Source organism: Haliaeetus leucocephalus, unplaced genomic scaffold (assembly GCF_000737465.1).
Source record: "Haliaeetus leucocephalus isolate CR32 unplaced genomic scaffold, Haliaeetus_leucocephalus-4.0 Scaffold198, whole genome shotgun sequence".
Classification (NCBI taxonomy): Eukaryota; Metazoa; Chordata; class Aves; order Accipitriformes; family Accipitridae; genus Haliaeetus; species Haliaeetus leucocephalus.
Genome location: NW_010972634.1, coordinates 52788 through 71186, shown reverse-complemented (window position 1 = coordinate 71186; position 18399 = coordinate 52788). Strand labels below are relative to the sequence as shown.

Below are 18399 nucleotides of genomic sequence, written 5' to 3'. Positions count from 1 at the left end.
TCAGAAAAGCTACTAAACCAAACAAGCCATTTTGTCAGCTCACCGTAACATTTTGTAAAATATGCCTCTGACATGCCATGGTAATAGTTTCTTTTACTGAAACCATGTTCTTCTTTTTCCTTCCTTATTTTCTTTTAAAATAATGTGCTTTGGTGACAAAGGAAGACTAACACAGAACATGGTGAACAAAGATACCTCATTTCTCTCGTTTCATGACTTCTTTTAGTGATCTAAAACATACCAAAGGGGAAGTGCCGTAACTCCTCTCAGTGTAATACGAATCTATTTTATTTCCAGTTCTCACTTATGCAGTGATCTTTACCATGAGCAGTTTTCTTTCCTTGGCTAGTATTAGGTAATGTGCAGACATATAAAGCTGACTATGTGTTACCATCATGGTATTTTTCTCCTATCTTTTTGTATCTCACTTGCTATTAAGGTTGACCTTAATAAAAGGGGCAACAACAAAAGCAACACTTTCTAAATGCTGCAGTTCTGTAACAATGGAAAAATTAATATTGGGGAAGCAAATCAGCAAGCCTAAAAAGTTACCTTATTCAAATGTGTGAGAAGGATAGCAGAAAATACCTCAGAGAATCTGACAACAGTCACAGCATTATATAGGGGAAAGTGCTTCTGTAGATTAATACAAATTATTTAGCAAACGCTGTATACTTTCCTAAATGTTATGCTACATCTCCGTGTTCTTTACCATCTATAACTGAGCCTGTTTGCAGAGCTAGACAGCGGAAAAGCACCAGACAGGCTTTCTTGTCTCAAAATCGAGTCCTAATCGAACCTTCTTATCCTCAGTGTTTATCTGTGTGGTAAGCATTAACCTCCATTTGCACAGGTTGAGATACTGATAAAGAGAAGTTAAGCTCTCCTCAAAGCTGAAAACGGCACTGGCATATAAACCACATTCACACTATGGAGTTTGCAGGTCCGTGTTCTGACAACACTTGTTGTTAGACTACTGTTCCATTAATAATAGAGGTTTTTGCTTGTTTTTTAAGCAAATTCCTTGCCTGGTATTCAGATATACCTAAAATACAATCACTAACAGAGAAGAGCATGAAATGGCTAAAACAAAACAAACAAAAAAAAAAGAACGCTACATACATTTGTAACACTTCACCCACAATCAGTACGTTGTTTCATGTGGCTTCAACTGTATCACATGTTCTGGATGTCTTATCTGTTTTATTTCTTTTGTTTTATCATACATTCTTTCATTTTGCATCCTGTCTCTCATCTCAGACTTTCCAAAGGATTTAGACATGCAACCAAGTATGCACAGCACATGTTCTGAAAGCACAGATAAATTAAGAAAACTGTACCTGATTGCAAATGGCTTCTCTCTGCCATAATTTATCCAACTTTCATAAATTAGAGCATGCATATTATGCACACAATTTTAGACATACAGTCAAGTATACAACTTAAAAACCTGGTTCCCCAGTCTCTTTTTTTACTTGTAAGAAGGTAAGCCACTGCTATAAAATATTAATGCTCAAAATGTAACACAGTGGAAAAAAAAAAATTGGTTCCTTGAAAGTTATTGACAGATCAGCTGCAACCTACCAGAGGATGAAAAAAAAATACCAGATGGAATAGAAAAAAAAAAAAAAAAAAAGACTCTTTGCCATTAGTACATCATACCAAATGCTGCATTCAAATGCCAAACTCTCCCCTCCTGCCACAACAAACCGTTTCTTGGGAAATTGTTTATGCCTTTTTCAACTATCGATGGTGACTATCAACTCCAATAGCTAAATATGACAATTAAAAAAAAAAAAAAAAAGGCAGAAATACTTATCTCATAAAATGCTGCCCAGACTTATCTGTCTTGCAAATCCCATTAAAAAAGAAAATGCAGGTACTTACTGAAAATTGAACCTTAAACCCCACAAACTGTTGTAATACCTAGTATCTTGCTGTGAAGTCAAATGTCAAAATACAAGTACTGCCAGAGTGACACAAAAAAAAAAGAAGATAACATTTATGGCTAAAGGTAACATGACAGAAAAGAACAAACACTAGTTTAAAAGAAACCAAGTAAGTATGTATCTCATTGCCTATAAACACACAATCAGCAGCACAGTTTCACTGCAAGAAGATTTATGAGGGCTTAAAAAAATACAAAGCCCAAACCCTTAAAACTAGTATCTATATAAACCCCAATTCAGGCCAGCAAGCCATCCGAAAAAATCTCACTTAGATTGGTTCCAAAACCCCAGGCTACCACAACATTTTTGAGCACCTACAAGACGTGAAAGCTAACCATTTTCCCTAACTAACCTCGAAGTGAAGCTGTTCACAAGGAGCTGTCAGACTTCTTCCTCATGGGAGTACCACATAATTTTACCACCTCCTAAGGGTTTAAAAAAAAAAAAAAAAAAAAAAAAAAGAACTGATGCATTACATTTATTTTCCAAATATCTGATGGTGTTTCTACTTCTTCCACAGTATCCGAAGCAGAAAACATGGCATTGTGACTGTTATCATCAGGAGAGAGCTAGAAAAACCACACGTACTTCTAAAGAACAAAGAGGCAAAAACCTTGAGTTGACATTTAAAAAGTGCTACCTCTTTTACTTGCCAAAATTATGACCTTCCACAGCATTTTAAGCAGTACACAAATTAAGACTAGAACACCCTCCTGGAAGCATTTTGACAGCATCACAGATATGTAATTTATCAGTCTACCTTCTTCCAACCTTACAGATGCTAATCTTGCCGGGGTCCTGCAGCACAAGCATGATGCAAACAGACTTACACTGACATCTAAAGGTATCTCTTATGTGATGCCTTATGAAAATGTCTGGGAAGTGCTAGCACCCTATAAACTGCTAACAATATAGAGATGAAGAAATGTCAATTTTTATACCCAGGAGACAAATTCTCACACTCTCTCAATCATGAGATAAACTTTTAAAAGTTTAAGATTCCACACTATTTCACGAAGAGATGATAACCTTCTGTAAATGCAAAGGAATACTGACATACAAAATATTAAGAGTTACCAGAAATTTGTATTTCTAAAGTTTAAGCAGGGATTTACTTGGTAAATTACATGAGCTGAAATTCAAGTATGGGAAAGGACACTGAGGCCCTAGGAATTTCACTTCAGTCAGTATTTAATTCTTCCAATGATCCTTTGCAGATAAACTAAAAATATTCAAAACCCAAATTTGAGGCAACTTTCCTTGTTCCACTAGGAATTACAGGGCATTTTCTTCAGAGTAGAAAATAGAATTGTCTAAGCAAGAGCTTCAATCTTATGGAAATGACCAACTTTTCAATCAAGTTGGGCATAAATTCTAAAAGTGGTTCAGCTATTTGGAAACAAGTGATCATTTCACAGTTCATTTCTTTTGCCTGCTTCTAAGTTGTCTTTGAGCATAATATACATTATAAAATGCAAATGTTGGTTTCAAGCTTACTTTTGCAACAAGCATGCCTTAATTCAGAATAGATGAAAGAGGTTTTGATCAGTGTTCCAACGTGTGCTGGTGAGATAAGTATATGCAAACAGTCAGCAAATCTATTTCTTTTATGCTTTACAAAAGTTGTACACCACTTTCCTGTACACTTAACAGTCTGCAAGACACTTAAACCACTTGCTGTCTGCACATAGTTCATTTAATAAAATTTACTTTCCTAAATTTCTGTAGGCAGCTACCCTGTTCTCCCTAAAGTCTAAATCCAATGAGAAGAGATCAATAAATCCTTCTTTGTGTAGAGGTATACACTTATCTTCTCATACCTGTCCTTCCAGAAGGAGCACCAATCAGCCACATTTCAGTCCAGTTGTATTTTTAAAGCGTTACTTTTGGGAACAGACTTGGAGGCTACTGGTGCAACAGGACTGCCTCTGGAAAGCCTTATTTGCATGTCCTTTGTTCTTTTGAATAAATAAAGTGAAAGGATAGCTTTAATACCTTTAAATAAGGCAAGACGTTCTTTACATTTTTACCAATTTGTAGCAACTGAATCCATTGCTCTAACATAGGGTGCTTCATCAACTAAGACAATAAAGTCAACCAATCACACCTTCATTTTTGACCTAGCCTATTCCATTTCCTAAATTAAATACACTTTGGGACTGTGAGACTGCCTGCTTACCCTGTTGGACAGTGCTGGAATGGGAAAACAACGATGCACATAGCACTTCCTGAAACAGAACCAACATTCAAGCCCACCCTGCTCACCCTAACAGCAAATCCTGACCAGTGAGATCCAAACACTAACAATCACCCACCTGACAACTGCTAATAAGCTACTAACTAGTGTTTTAAATCTTCTGTCCATCAAGTTTTACATACTTGAGGACTTCTCATCTGGAGTGAGAAAACATCATTTCAAAGATAAAATTTCAGTACTTGGTCAATAAAATAAGGAGCAAAAGCAAAGCCCGAAACAACTTTGGTGCAAAGAGGAGATGTTTGAAGTTTACTACATTCAACTGCTATACTTTTATTAGGTAGTCCAGCCATTACAAATGATAGGAATTTTAAAAATATTTTTTAAAAAAGTGAAGCAGTATTTAAAGTTGTTCTCCAAACCACATGTGAAAACATTCTCAACCCCTCAAAACATCACTAGATGAAGAACTGATGGCAGATACTAAAACAGCTGCCGAAGAAAACAAATTCAGATAAATGAACTCAAGACCCAAAGATCTTTGGGAAGTCTCACATGTGACTTTTATTATAAAGCTCAGACAATATTTATGGTTTTCAAACAAACTATTATGGTACACAACAAACGCAGGACCTGACCTCCAGGCATGCTATTTGACACAGCACACTCATTTGCACAGACTTCAACCTCCACTCCTGGCCATCTGATCTAGGCACAAGTCAGGTGAGCACCCACGGTCATCTGCTAGCTCTCGGGAAACTTGTGTGGGTCAGAACAGCAGAGTGGGTCTTATGATTACAAGTCTTGGAACAGCTCATTCTGTCAAATGTACCACCAACATTAACCAACTCTTAAAGACAACTCATATTACAAAATACTGGAAATAACAGTAAACCTGAAGAAAGCACTATTAGCAGTAGCTTCTGAAATACTGGGTTGCAAAGCCAGATTCTGTCTTGAAATGAGGCGAGAACTACACTAGTCACAGGACAAAGCTTATCACGGTTTGTTTGGTTTTTTTTTTTTTTTTAAGAAGAGAGTCACAGGAGACCCACACAGTGCTTTGAGTATCTCTGGGAAGGTGGATTTAGCAGTGAATTCAAATCCTAAGGAAGAGCAAGGCAACCAACTGTAAATGCAGGCTTCTAAGGCAACGCAGGTAAATCCAAAACACCTAGATGGAAATTACAGAAGAAAAAGGCCACTGTTCTCACCTTCTCTGACACATAAGCCACTACCAGTCCTATCTGGTCTTTTCTATTGCTACATCCCCACAACCTAATTTCAGTTGGGTTGACACAGCTGCCTGCTGGCCATGCAGGGAAGAGGATTAAAGAACTGAGCCAGGTTTTAATCTGGTAAGGAACAGAGAACAGGCGGAAAGAGAGGAGACAGAGGAAACTTACCTGTATCTTAAGTTTCACAGTCAGCTCCAACTGACCCAACTGCAAATTTCTACATAGAGAGGGGGTTCACATCTCTCTCAGGTTTGTTCAGCTCTAGAGCCCACACAGCCACAGACTAAACCAGACCAACCTGCTGACACAAACACAAACCTCTTTAGTTGTGGGATTTTTCTCCTAGTGTTAGTTTTCAGCCACATCAGTGAGCTGACCCATCTGATACCTCTAAGGCTGACAATGTGCATTGCAATGCTTCTGCAAAATAAAAATCTCTACCATCTACATCATCTCACCTGATGGCACAGGAAAAGGAACAGAACTTAGTTTCCACAAAAAGTGTCTGAGGGTAAGTTATTCCTGAGGGTTTTTTAATACAAGAGCATACCATACATTCTTAGAAGTTACGATGTCAAGTGTGAAAAGCTGACTGCAACCTCAATGCAAATTTTATGTTTGACTCAATGGAGCCAAAATCTTATTAAGTTTAAAATTAATATTTTTTTCCTGCTCTAATCCAGATGTGGACTGCAAAAATAACTTAAAAGTTTGCAGATGTATCCATGGGAGGTAAAGATAATCTTTATAAAGAATGGTCTCAATTACAGTGGTGTGAGCGGCCAGCAACTATTAAGAAGTCCCTAGAAATCCATGAAAACCCATCCAGTCTAGAGGCACTGCCTAAGCTATGAGAACATACTAAAATGCACACAGCATTAAAAAAAATGTGCTCCAGTGAAGACTTCTGCCTGCCTATTTGATTGTAGCACTAATTAAAGAAAAAAAAAATCCCAAAGCAAGCAATTAAATGTTAAGACTGCTTGCAAACCTGCACCAGACTTTTCAAAGGATTTCAGGTCCATAAAAGCCATAGTTTGAGTTGTAGATTTCACATCAAAACGAAGGCTATAAAGTCAGAGTCAGCCCATAGTCACCTTCACACATTTCTCTCCCAAATATGCTGAGCAGGTGTGGCAACAGGAAAGGAGGGAAAGCTTTATAAATGCGTTTCCCCCACCCGCCCAAAAAAAAAAGAGCAAAGCTTTAAAAAAAAAAAAAAAAAAAAAGATTTTACTCAAAGGAAGAAGTGAGATGTACATTATTATTGTTTCCCAAAATCAACCATCAAAGCCATTTTAGATTCAGGATCTAAAAATTCAAGTCTGATATAAATGCCTTAACTAGACTTACTGAAGAATAAGTTCTTAGTAGCACATCCAAGCTTCTTACAACACAGAAACCATCAGCTCGTTAAACACATGTCCCACGAGACACAAATAAAGAAGTTTCAGAATCGCTCAGTTCGGTCACATTTTTTGGCAGGGAACCCCCCCCCCCTTCAGCCCCCTTTAGGCTCATAGCAAAGAGCAGCTTTGGAAAGATTTCTCTATCTAAACACAGTGCCTGGACAGTACCAAAGACAGTCTGCTGTTGGGAAAAACTGAGAGGTATCTGTGTTTATTGTTGAGATAAACAAATTTTAGAGCATTTATTTGTTCTGTTCCAAGTATGTCCTGTGTTCAAATACCATCACCTTTATTATTTAGAAAAAAACCTAACGTGCATACACACATGAGCTTATGTTTAGCTGACCTGATATTCCTGGGGTCCCATTCTCTATTTTGAGATGCACTACTGGCATGACATAAAGAGGCTAAACAAGCATTAAATAAAGTTCTGTGATCAAGCCCCCTGGTATTGAAGCACTCTGCCAACCAGCATAGGCAGTAGGGACAGGAAGAGAAGCATGTCCAGGCTACAGTAATTACAGATAGCTAGATCAGGCTGAATTAAATGTGTCAACACACAAAACCACCACTGCCTTACATGTCAGAAGTAACTTTTTTTAAAACCATTTTAGCTAAATCAGCACAATCTGCTGCCAGTTTAATGTGCAGGTGCTCTGAATCTCTCCTGGGACTACACAGGAAACCTAAGCTTAGAATTCAAACCACAGATTCATGAGCATTTCTTTGCTCATACGGTTCAATCACCTGCACAGGCCCTGTGCTGCTCTCCTACCCTTGCTGAAAGTGCATAATGTGCCAGCAAGTCTGTGAGCCACATGGTGAACTGAATATCGCACCACTGATCCTGCTAAAAATAACTCCCCTGCCTTTTGGGGGGGCAGGGGGGACGACGACACTGCGTTATTGTGGTCCCACAGACAGTTGTGCTGACTTGCTGGAGGTAGGGTAGAACAAGTAATAGAGACTGCTGGAAGAAATGTTTCTGCAACGTTACCAGGCACTAAAAAGAGATGCTGTGAGAGAGTGAGACCCCCCCTCTGGAGGGTTTCTGTTTAAGAGCTGTCATCCTGGTCTGGCCAAAGGATCTAATGCGAGTTCCCCTGGAGTGGAAAGCAGCTGCCCCACTCCCTCCAAGTCTGAAGACAAAAGGCAACATACTTTCCTCTTCCAGCACTGTATCTTGCTTTTTTTCCTCTGTTTTACTCCAAGATCTGTCAAATCAAAGTTTCAGCTTTCTACCAAAGGCAGGCAGTGTTGCCTGACAACAATAAAATGCAAAGCAGCCCTTTATCTAATATATATATATTCTATTTCATTCTCCTTTTCAAACCTCTCATGCTCACACACATCGGCTTTAATCCTCACACTTCTCAGACGAACAGGGTCACTGGAACCAGTGTGGTAGCCTATCTGACTTTTAACAGGCTTTCAATGTGTTCAACTAATAACTGCAGAACAAGTCCATTAAAGAAACACCTAAGTCAAACACACCCTTAAGAATACACATGGCCTACTTTGATTTATTTTTTTTTTTCTTGATGTGCAATTCCAGTCCCAGTAGCCTTTTTTTAAAAAGTAATCCCTAAGAAGGGAGGCTGTACCTGAGCTGCAGAAGACAGAGAACACGGAAGAGCTTTGCCTGCTTTAAAGGCTGACGTAGTGGTTTCAGTGGTAGCTGAACAGACAAGTGTGTGCTGCTCCTCCTTAGACCCTCCTCTGCTCCCAGATGTGTAGTCTCCTTTCTGCCTACTTTCCCATGCTTGTCAGACCATTCCACAAACTAATCCAACTCCTTGACCAAGCGAAAACAACCCCATAGGAGGGTACAAAACGCTGCAGTGGACGGTAAGAGGTGGAGCTGACACTAGCAGTAAGAGGTAGGGACAGGATGCCATTCACTGAATCACAGGTGAAATTCACAGTCAGAAGTGAAAGAGAGAACAGCTCATCGTAACTGTTAGGTTACAGCTAAGGGGAGCTGTATTCTGTCCTGCTGCATCATGCAAACAGCTCTCCCACGGGCAAGGACAGAGAATTTCACTACAGAGTAAGACACCCTGCGTTTCTGCTGCGGCACTGATAATCCAGACAATGGCCTCTAGCACTTCTATCAGAATGTATGGCCCAATTTTACTAACACACATTCTTCTGCTATCACAACCTCACTGAGTACTAGGATGCTTCCATGACAAAGGAGTGATGGGTTTTTAAAGCACATTAATATCAACAGCTAGTCTCATGCAAAAGTAGTAACTACTTGTACTTCCAGAAAGCACAAATATTTGCACGGTGTGACCTCAGCTTCTAAGGTCTGATAAGTAACTAACAAATCAGTGTACATGTTTACACGAGACATTTTAGATATGTTAGGTAATGAGAGCAAACTCAAAGCCTGGATAAGGCCTGCTAAGATTGCTTGGATCTGCAACTACAAAATTCAGAATTTATCATCATGCTATCCAAAACTAAACACGTTCACTCAGCAAGAACTTGGGACTCATGAAAAATTATCAGAGTTGTGCTTTCCTAATTCACACTACAAAGCCTCCCTACGTAAATACAGTCGTATTTTACTTGTATCTTCTCATGAGCTTGTATTATTTAAAACATGTGGGACTTTCACACAGATGGAAAAAAAAAATAGGTCAGGCTTGAAACAAAAGCCAAGCCATTGCGTTTTATTAGCGGATTAAACATGCGGAACTGTAATTTTAAATTCCAAGTAAAGCAACCTAATGAAAACATTCTGAACACACAGATAAAAACTAATGCAAATTGTTGCAATCCTTAATTTCCATGTTGCCAAATGTCTTACTAAAAACAGAACCAATAAAAGAGTTTGTCAATTTGATTTAAAAATGCACAGAAAAGGACTATGTTGCTTAGCGATCATATGGAATCTGGTATATAAATCTAGGATTTTTCTAACATCAGCAGCCAATGTAACAGTCCAGCATGTCTGAAATACTATTAAATGATGAACATTTGCAAAATCTACTCCTTCATTTGCAAAGATCCTGCTTTTAAGCAAATTTATTCCTTTTCCGACACAGAATTTACATTACAAAACTCAGAAACATCTATTCATTTTCCTATTACCTTCTGCATAGCCACAATATTTACTACCAAAATATGTAAAGCCCAAATACAAGTAAGTGCACTAAATTTAATTTAGTTATTCAAGCTGAATGTCCTAAACATCATTTGATTGCTGCCACCTATTGTTGTTACAAACATGTTGCAAGGAGCCAACCCTTTTCCCCTTGTGCCTCAAACCAATACTACTACTCAGCTACCTTAAAAGCTTAGAAAGTTACTAACTCTTCACATACCGTGTGTTATGTAAAGAAAGGAAAGCAGGGGGAAAATGAAGACACTGTAAAAAGACTTTTTTTCTTTTGATTAATTCTGTTTGGTAATTCTACTGTAACTTCAAGTAAACGCAGGACACATACAATTTCTGGATGGAAATCAACCAAATCAAATCAGCAAAGAATAATTGCATCAGATACTAGGATCAAAGAGCCCTAAGAATGCCTGTTTCACAGACTACTAATTCAACAACTTTACTAGTTTATTTCAAAGCTTATTACTTCCAGCAGCATTATTACTACTTCTGTCTCTGCTGTTGCTAAATATGCAACTGATAAGTCTATTTGGGCATGATAGCTGCAGAAGGAATGAATAAAGTTTGAAAATTAAGATGAATAAATCTAAAAAGATTGGCCACAGGCAAGCCACTTCCTTCCCTGCTCCCTTTGAATTGATAAATGCTGGCAAATTCAACAAATACAAACAAACCAAACAAAAGAATACAAGTAAACAGAACAAAATACTTTATATATGGAAATACAGACATACACATGTGAGTGTATATATACATATATATTTTTTTATACATATAAAGGTGTATATACACACCAACTTCTCCATTAATCTAAGTTTTGGCTTTACACTCAGAAGTAATTCTGGAACAGTCATTTCTCACACAGTCCATTTAAAATGATAATTCTAGGTTGCCAAAGGCCACTTAATTCTGCCTCCTCCTAAATGTATACAGCTTCACAATGACATCATGTTCTGGCTCATCTAAAAGGTTGAAGAACAGGAAAAAGACACAAACTAATAAATCAGCCTAACAAAAGCTTTAGTCTGCAGAGCTTTAAGTATTGAAATGGAAACTTTGCCACTGAACATAAAATTCGGGAGGGTCATTATTTCAAAACCTTAATTCTCTGAGTATCATATAAATGAAAATTATTTCAAAAGACTTGGGAGGCCAAAGAAGACCTCACTCAAGTAGGCTGTGATTTCCCCTGTCAGCAGTCTTCATTCTTAAAGCCAAACACAAACCCAAGAACTAGCAAGTCATCTCATGAAGGTAAAATTTTGGTCTGTTTCAAATTGATAAGCCTCATCTCATTTGCTTTCTGCAACAGGATATTAAAGGTGTCCAAATAAAGATGTCCTAAAGACATCGAAATAAAGATAGAAGTTAACATTTGCAAATCAAAGAGCAGATCAGCCACTGGACCCAAAGGCACCTACATTAAGCTAACTCAATTGCCAGGTGCTGGCCATTCATGTAGTCCAGTGTAGGCACACACACCAGTTCTGCAATGAAAAGGAACTCGCACCACAGCCATGTGCAGGATGCTTTTGTTGAAGAACCAAACTACAAATCTAGAAGCCTAAATTTCAGGAGACATCTCTGAAAACATGGGCATAGGTGTCCAAACTGTTTTGTTATTAAAGAAACATACTGCATGTTTACAGCAATCATCTATGGGACCACTGCTTAAAAATACAATATTCAGACAGTTAAAGATTCTCAAGCAAGGGGAAAGTACAGATGTGACAGAGTCAATCACAAGGCTCAAAGAAGAAAATGGTGAATTCCTGCAAGGGGTGAATTACCACTTCTGGCTAGTCATTTGAACTCTCCAACTCAGGTTCTTTTACACACAAACATCAAATGCTAATTCCAATATTTGCTAATGGATCAAAGCATCACCTACTTCACACAGCTGTTCCTTTGCACCTTCACTTATTTTACAGCCTTTATCTATACACCAACGCTAACAATCCCTCATCAAAATCCTTTTAAAACTTCATTTGGCTTTGAACTGATAGATCCAATTATACCTAAGTGGCTAAAATGGAACCTGGCATGGGTCCACAGTTAGCAGTTCAATCTCCAGTGTGCAGCAAAACTGATGTGAAAAGGCATCTCAGAGAGCAACCTCAGATAGGAAAAGTGGAGGAAAATTATGGAGGATACAGAAGATCTTTAAACTAGCTGTCTCTGATTAAGGAGCTGTCAAAGTAGGGATGATACACTGAAGCAAAGGAGGGCATGCAGTAAAGGCTAGTTACAGTCAGAAACAGGGCTGTTGGGGAAATGGCCAAAGCTCGTTCCATTGATGCTGCTCGTCACAAATCACAACAGTGACCGAGATTAATATTACCACAAGGCGCCAAGCCACATCTTTCATTTAGGTTCAATGTCTGTCTTCTGTGTAATAAAGGCCTTCAAGATCAGCAATTAAGGTAGCTGTACCCCTAAATCCTGCCCCCCCCCCCACTTCAAGTCCCTTGCTTGCAGTCTCAGAGTAGTTACATATGACCTTTGAGCTGGCCACACAGGCTGCTGTTGCTAGAAGGAGAAAGCCCTCCCCTTCCTCCAGCTCTGCACATCCCTCATTTCAGCTGCAGCATGAGCACAGCAGCAAAATTATTCCTCCCGCCCTGAGTCACAACGAGGGGGAAGTTTGCAACAAGGACCAGGAACCTCCCTTTCCAGGAGCAGCTGGAATTGCTAGTTTGTACACCAGGAATGTTTTCCATTAGAATCACCAAATTTTGTTTCTGGATTTGGAAGACCAGAGCATACAGATGACTGAACTGCTTCACAGGTAAGGAAGCAGCCTCAGCATATGTGCAGGCTAACATTGGCGACCAGGCAGTCACTCAACAAGTCAGATGAGCTTGCATAGCCAAGTGAAAACTAACATGTTCATTTGCACCATCAGAGTCAGTTTTGGGTCAAAACAGGGAGCAGATCTGACTCCCAGTGTGGTACCCACTCACAAGGGCTGACAGAGGGGGCAAAAGCAGGACAGCATCAGTGTGGAAGGGAATGGATGACTATTCCTTTCAGCAGCTGTCCACAGTTAACTACCTTAAGCTTAACATGAAATTACATCTTAAATCCTGAGAGGTGGATCCAGGAAACCCCCATTCTCTGTCTGCCAAACTCAGCTCTTTTACATGCAATCAATATAAGGTTGAGATTTAGAGATACAGTGACGTACCCTGACTCTCTCTGTAAGTCAAAAAGGATCTAAAATCTACACCCTGTTCAGGCTCTGAAACACCTTCCTTACATTCTCCTCACCAATTTTCCCCTCACTTCTTAACCTAAAGAAACAGTAGTAAAGAAGCCAACAGCTCCAATGCTAAGGAACTCCAGGGTATGAGGAGTCAGCCCTGTTGACAGAGATGAAGAATTAACTATTGGCTAGAAATCTAGAAGCCAGTCTCACATGGGATACAAGCAGAGAGAGGAAGAAAAATGGGGAGGAGAAGACAAAACTTGCTGGGTTCCCTCAGGTAAAAGTTAATCCTGCAGTTCTACAGAAGATTAAGAAAAGGATGTTATGGAAAGCATCTGACAGTTCTGCCACTCCAAGAGCAAGTGAAATGAACCGTTCACCTTAAGTACATCTTCTGAAGGGGACCTGCCCACTTTTTGGACATGAAAGGATTTAATTACCCCAAGAAAAACAATTTGCAAAGACATCAACTCTGATTGAGGATGCAGACTACAGGAACCTCGGGAAGACTCTGAGAAAACAGCACTACACACTACCTCTACTTTTCTTCTGTTCCCAGGACACTCACTATCGACCACCATTAGAAAGGACAGGATGGGCCAGGCCTATCCCCACAGTCATTTACCCTACTAATGACACCACTGAGCAATCAAACAGACACCTCGTTATGCCTGTCCCCACGTGCTTGTGCTGTTTGGGCTGTTAAAGCTTTGCATCTGCTGTGAGCTGAGCTAACAGAACTGAAGTAGCTTGAGAGTCAGCCATGACTGCAAACATCTCCCAGCAATATTCCATGTTATGTTGTCATAATAAGCCTAACAAAAAACTGAGATGATGTCTCTCCTTGCAGACAGGGGAACAGCCCAACCCATTGTAGTTGTTATACATCACATTCCTCTTACTTTCTAATGCTTGCAAAGCCATGCTTCAGTTAGTGACCAGTCACTTTTTTTAACATTAGTTTATCACATCTTTATATAGCAGAACAGTACACTTGTGGCTATTAAAAGGAAAATACGTAATTCTGAAAAGGATGTCTATATGTTTACCCTGCCCACATGATTCAGAGTATGAAGTGAAAGAGCACACTCACTAACCAAGAAAATTCAGTGGGGATACCATTACTTTCCATGGTAAAGGGACAGGGGAAATGGGAGAGCTTGAAAACAACAAATAGCAGAGAAGTCCTGTTCTTACAGGGTATTTATCTCTTTAGGCACAAAGCTTAAAATAAGAGGTTGTAATGAAAATACTTCTCTACCATGACCAGACATCAATCTTCCCTTTGCTACCCTAAGACACTGTGCTATAGTTCAACATCCTGCTGCCAACTATCCTTCCACCTGCCCCCCATCCTCTTCTTTTCCCTCATACAGGTCCTGGTTACTATGAAGCAACTTCAAACAGACCCTAGCAGCCCAGCCCACTCTGACCACCTCCATCTATTGCTCTGATATCTTTTAACAGACAGCTTCCAAATCACACTCACATGAACACACACATTAAAATCCAAGATACAGCAGAGCACAAGGAGCCAAGTGTTAAAGTCAGCTCTTCATCTTTCAAGCACTGGTGGTTTTTGTACAAACCAGAGAGCAGAAAACCCACAAAATTTTAAAGTGTCTACTTCAGGAGCTGGCAGCAGAGAGGCAACAAGCCCTGTCTGACCAGAAATTACTCGAGCCACGTGGATGCCCTTGCACTGCTGCCAGCATGCTGCGTTCAAAGAGAGGTTATTAGCCAGATGCAGCATGTCTTTGGTACAACACTGCAGCTGAGGTGATAAATCCACAGCCCAGAACAATTCAAGTGGCTCTGCCAGGGTCAGCACAGGCCTGGCTGGATTTCCTGGCTTCTGCTCAGCATCAGCCCTCAGAGCCATCTCCTGTAGAGCTGCATCAAGATCTCTGCTCTGTAAATCCTCACGGTGGCTGTTCCGCAAGGATCAAGTCTCATGGCAAATACACCAAATCTGCTCACAGGCTTGACAGCACCTCAGCTAACCAGCCCTCCCAGAAACAATGCTGCTGGGAGCCCACTGTGGACAAACACTGGCTGTGCACAGAGCTTGCACGGGTGAGCAGGATTCATCAGCCTGACTTCAGAGAGAAGCTGGCCCTGGAAGCTTCACACCTGAGACAATGCACCTAAGCGAGTAAACTTGTCCAGAGCTGAACTTACACTTCTTTCACAGCACTGAGCTGCTCTTTCTAAGCCTCCATGGTACCGTTAACACATTCACCCCAATAAATCACCAAAGGATAATTGAGATTTACTCATGTTTGGGGAATACAACCCCCAGGTGGCAGCCAGAAACAGCAAACAAGCTGGAGAGTCTGAGAGACTCTCATCTTATAAACTAGAGACCAAAGAGTTCTTATCTGGACTTTTTCCTCCCCTGCATTTCATACGATTTGAGGCTCACTAAAATGTCCTAGGGATTCTCCCAACAGCACAGTTGTTATTCAAGTCATACTCTCTGGGTCATCCCTACTGCAGACACACCAAGGGCAGCACTGAAAATCAGTATGATGTGTCAACAAAGAGACAGCAACAAGGAAACCACCATGCAGGGACCAGCTGAGGGTCTTGTCCCATTCAATAACTATTTTCAAGTCACAGAAAGACAAGTCCTGTTTTAGAAGTCAGCAAAAAATTAAAGATCAGATTTAAAATTGACTCATTATTTAGATATTTCTGCTATCAAGGTATTACTGCTCATGCACCACACATACAGCCTCGAAATTACCTACCTCCTACCATTTTCAGATTCACCCTATTCTGGTGGAAATTAACAGACAGCTCAGATGGTTGAGTGTTTCTTTGCTATACAAGATGCTCAATTGCCATTTTAGGCTAGATACCTGCAATTCTGAGGTATGAACTTACTGTTTACAATGTCACCTTGCAGCTGAAGAATTTGTGGAACAGGCATTGTGAGAACAACTACATCAAACTGTTCCGGCGGTCCCATTTTCCTGGAGACTTCCCATTTCCCATCTCGGAGAGAGATGCAAGTTACATGCTGTTCATAGAAGACATCTGCACCTGCTTGGAAAAAGAAGTTAATACATGCAAGTGAATTCCACAGAAAAAATGCACAGTAGTTTCCCTTAGTAACTGGATGACTTGCAACCAGCAAAGCACACAGACAGTCTTAGGGCAAAGCTTCACAAATGGGGTCAAATCAATTTAACAGTTAGCATATGACATTAAAAGAGGGGATCCTCATCAGCTGAAAAGATCCCATCACTCCCATGTGCTAGGGCTGGTATTCATCTCACGCCTCTCTGACATGATTCAGCTCAGTAAACAGATGCAAAACTACCAGCTGCCCTCTTTGTCAGGTTAGTTGACTGTAGCTTTAGTGAGCTGAACCAATTCAGAGTGAAATCTGATAAGCACAGGAGGCAGCATAGGGTAAGCAATCAAATCACACCCCCAGGAACTGAAAAAGAGAGCGTTGCCCCTGTTAACATCTCTCATATATCAGAGGACAGGAATGTAGTTAATTATTTGCAAGATTAGGATCTAAAAAAAAGCTAATTAAAAAAAAAAAAGACAAAACCAATCACATGAAAGGAGCAAAGCTTGACTGCTCATAAAGCTAACATTTTTCAAACCAGAGTTAAATTAGTCACTAAACTGTACAAGTGGTTCTGCCACATTACAGCTAATGCAGTAGTTACACAGTTCAAGCTAGCACATGATCTTCTCCTTCAGTCTTTTCTAAAGCACTTGCAACACAGTAGGCTCACGTACTGCATAAGCACTCATTTCTTCGAAACACAGGATGTAGCTCACCACCGTGTTCCCAGTTGCTCGGTTAAACAGCACAGTTAACTTAAATACACACTTGTGAAAAAACACCCAAACACTCACTTCATTCAAGTTGCAACTCAAACCTCTTCTCAACCATGATCTCACTCCCACTAAATTATCTCTGTCCTAATTGTGTTAGGTCCAACTTTCATATGCTAAAGCCAACAGCATAAATATAAGCTTGGCCCCTGATCCTACAGATGTTATATTTTATACAGATTCCTATATGCCAGCAGTGCAGCTGAAGTCAGTGAAGCGCTTGCAGGACTTGGAAATTTATAGAGCTCGCAGACATGTTTATCCATCTAAGCAGCTTCAAGACATACATAAACAAACACGGAACTTGAACATTCTCATTGGAGATTTAAATTTGAAAGACAGTTGAAGAATGCTATCAAAACCACAATCATTAAAACTTTTCATTTCATACAAAGGCATCTAAAAAATTACCTGACTGTTTCAAGTAATACTTGACAACCGAGGACATGCCCTGGGGTGCCACATAATTGCATGAGCCTTCTTTCACTACCATTCCTTCAATGGGTGCAGTCAGCGGTTTCAAGATACCATGAGACAGAAGTTCCTCATAGAAGCTTAAAAGAAACAAATGACACAGAGATGAAAATACATTGCATGAAAACCAACGGCAGCTGTTATTATTTTTCACAATTAAAGTTAAGACCGGCCTAACTCTCGAATTTAGAGAGCAGTTTTTAACAACCTCATACAACCTGTGTTTCAAGCCAGGCTATGCCCAACCAGGAACCACAGCTATAGCTATCAAATGACAACTACCTTGCTGTTTTATTGGGGGCTGGCCTTTTACATGAGACCAAGGCTACCTACCATGCCCGTAACAGGAACTGTTAGCAGTTTGACCTGAAGGTTTCAGGACTAACTGTGGCAGGAACATACACGACAGTTACTTAAAGCTCTGAATATCAGTACAAACAGCATTACCATCACGCAGTGCAGGAAAGTTCCAGCAACTGGATGCAGATGCCCGAAGCACACCTGCCTTTTCCCCGATTTCCACATTAAATTTCGCATTTTTACATCGCTGTTACACCACCATCCCCTTCCCCAGACTACAGCAAACCACCCTGTTACCCAGCAGGCCCCACCAACGCGCCCCCCCCCCCGTCCCCGCAGTCAGCCACCGCTCTTCTTCAGGGCACAGGCGCCACATCCCCCCACAGACAAGCCACCTCACACTTTTTCTTTCATACCTAGCTTTCCTGGTACCCGCATAGCGCTTAGGCGACTCTGGGGCCTGTTAGCTCTTGAAAGAAGAGGTCTCTGTGGATTTAAGCAGCAGGGACGCACCTGCCCGCGCTTCCTACCGTGGGCTGATTCGCACCACGGGTGAAAAGCGCGGGGCCGGGACGCCGGGGGGCGGGGCAGGGCAGGGCAGGGCAGGCCGCTCGGCCACCGAACCCGCCCCGA

The 18399-nt window shown here is 40.5% G+C and overlaps 1 protein-coding gene across 1 annotated transcript in view; it reads right to left on the bottom strand.

The window, feature by feature from the left end:
* Positions 1-17539, bottom strand: part of RNLS (renalase, FAD-dependent amine oxidase) — a 78795-nt gene extending 61256 nt beyond the window's left edge. The window contains exons 1-2 of the mRNA XM_010565932.1: positions 17404-17539; positions 16021-16179 (exon numbers count right to left, since the gene is read on the bottom strand). Coding sequence (XP_010564234.1) covers positions 16021-16179; positions 17404-17485 — 241 coding nt within the window. The 5' untranslated portion in view covers positions 17486-17539. The remainder of the gene's footprint in view (positions 1-16020; positions 16180-17403) is intronic.
* Positions 17540-18399: the final 860 nt, after the last annotated feature.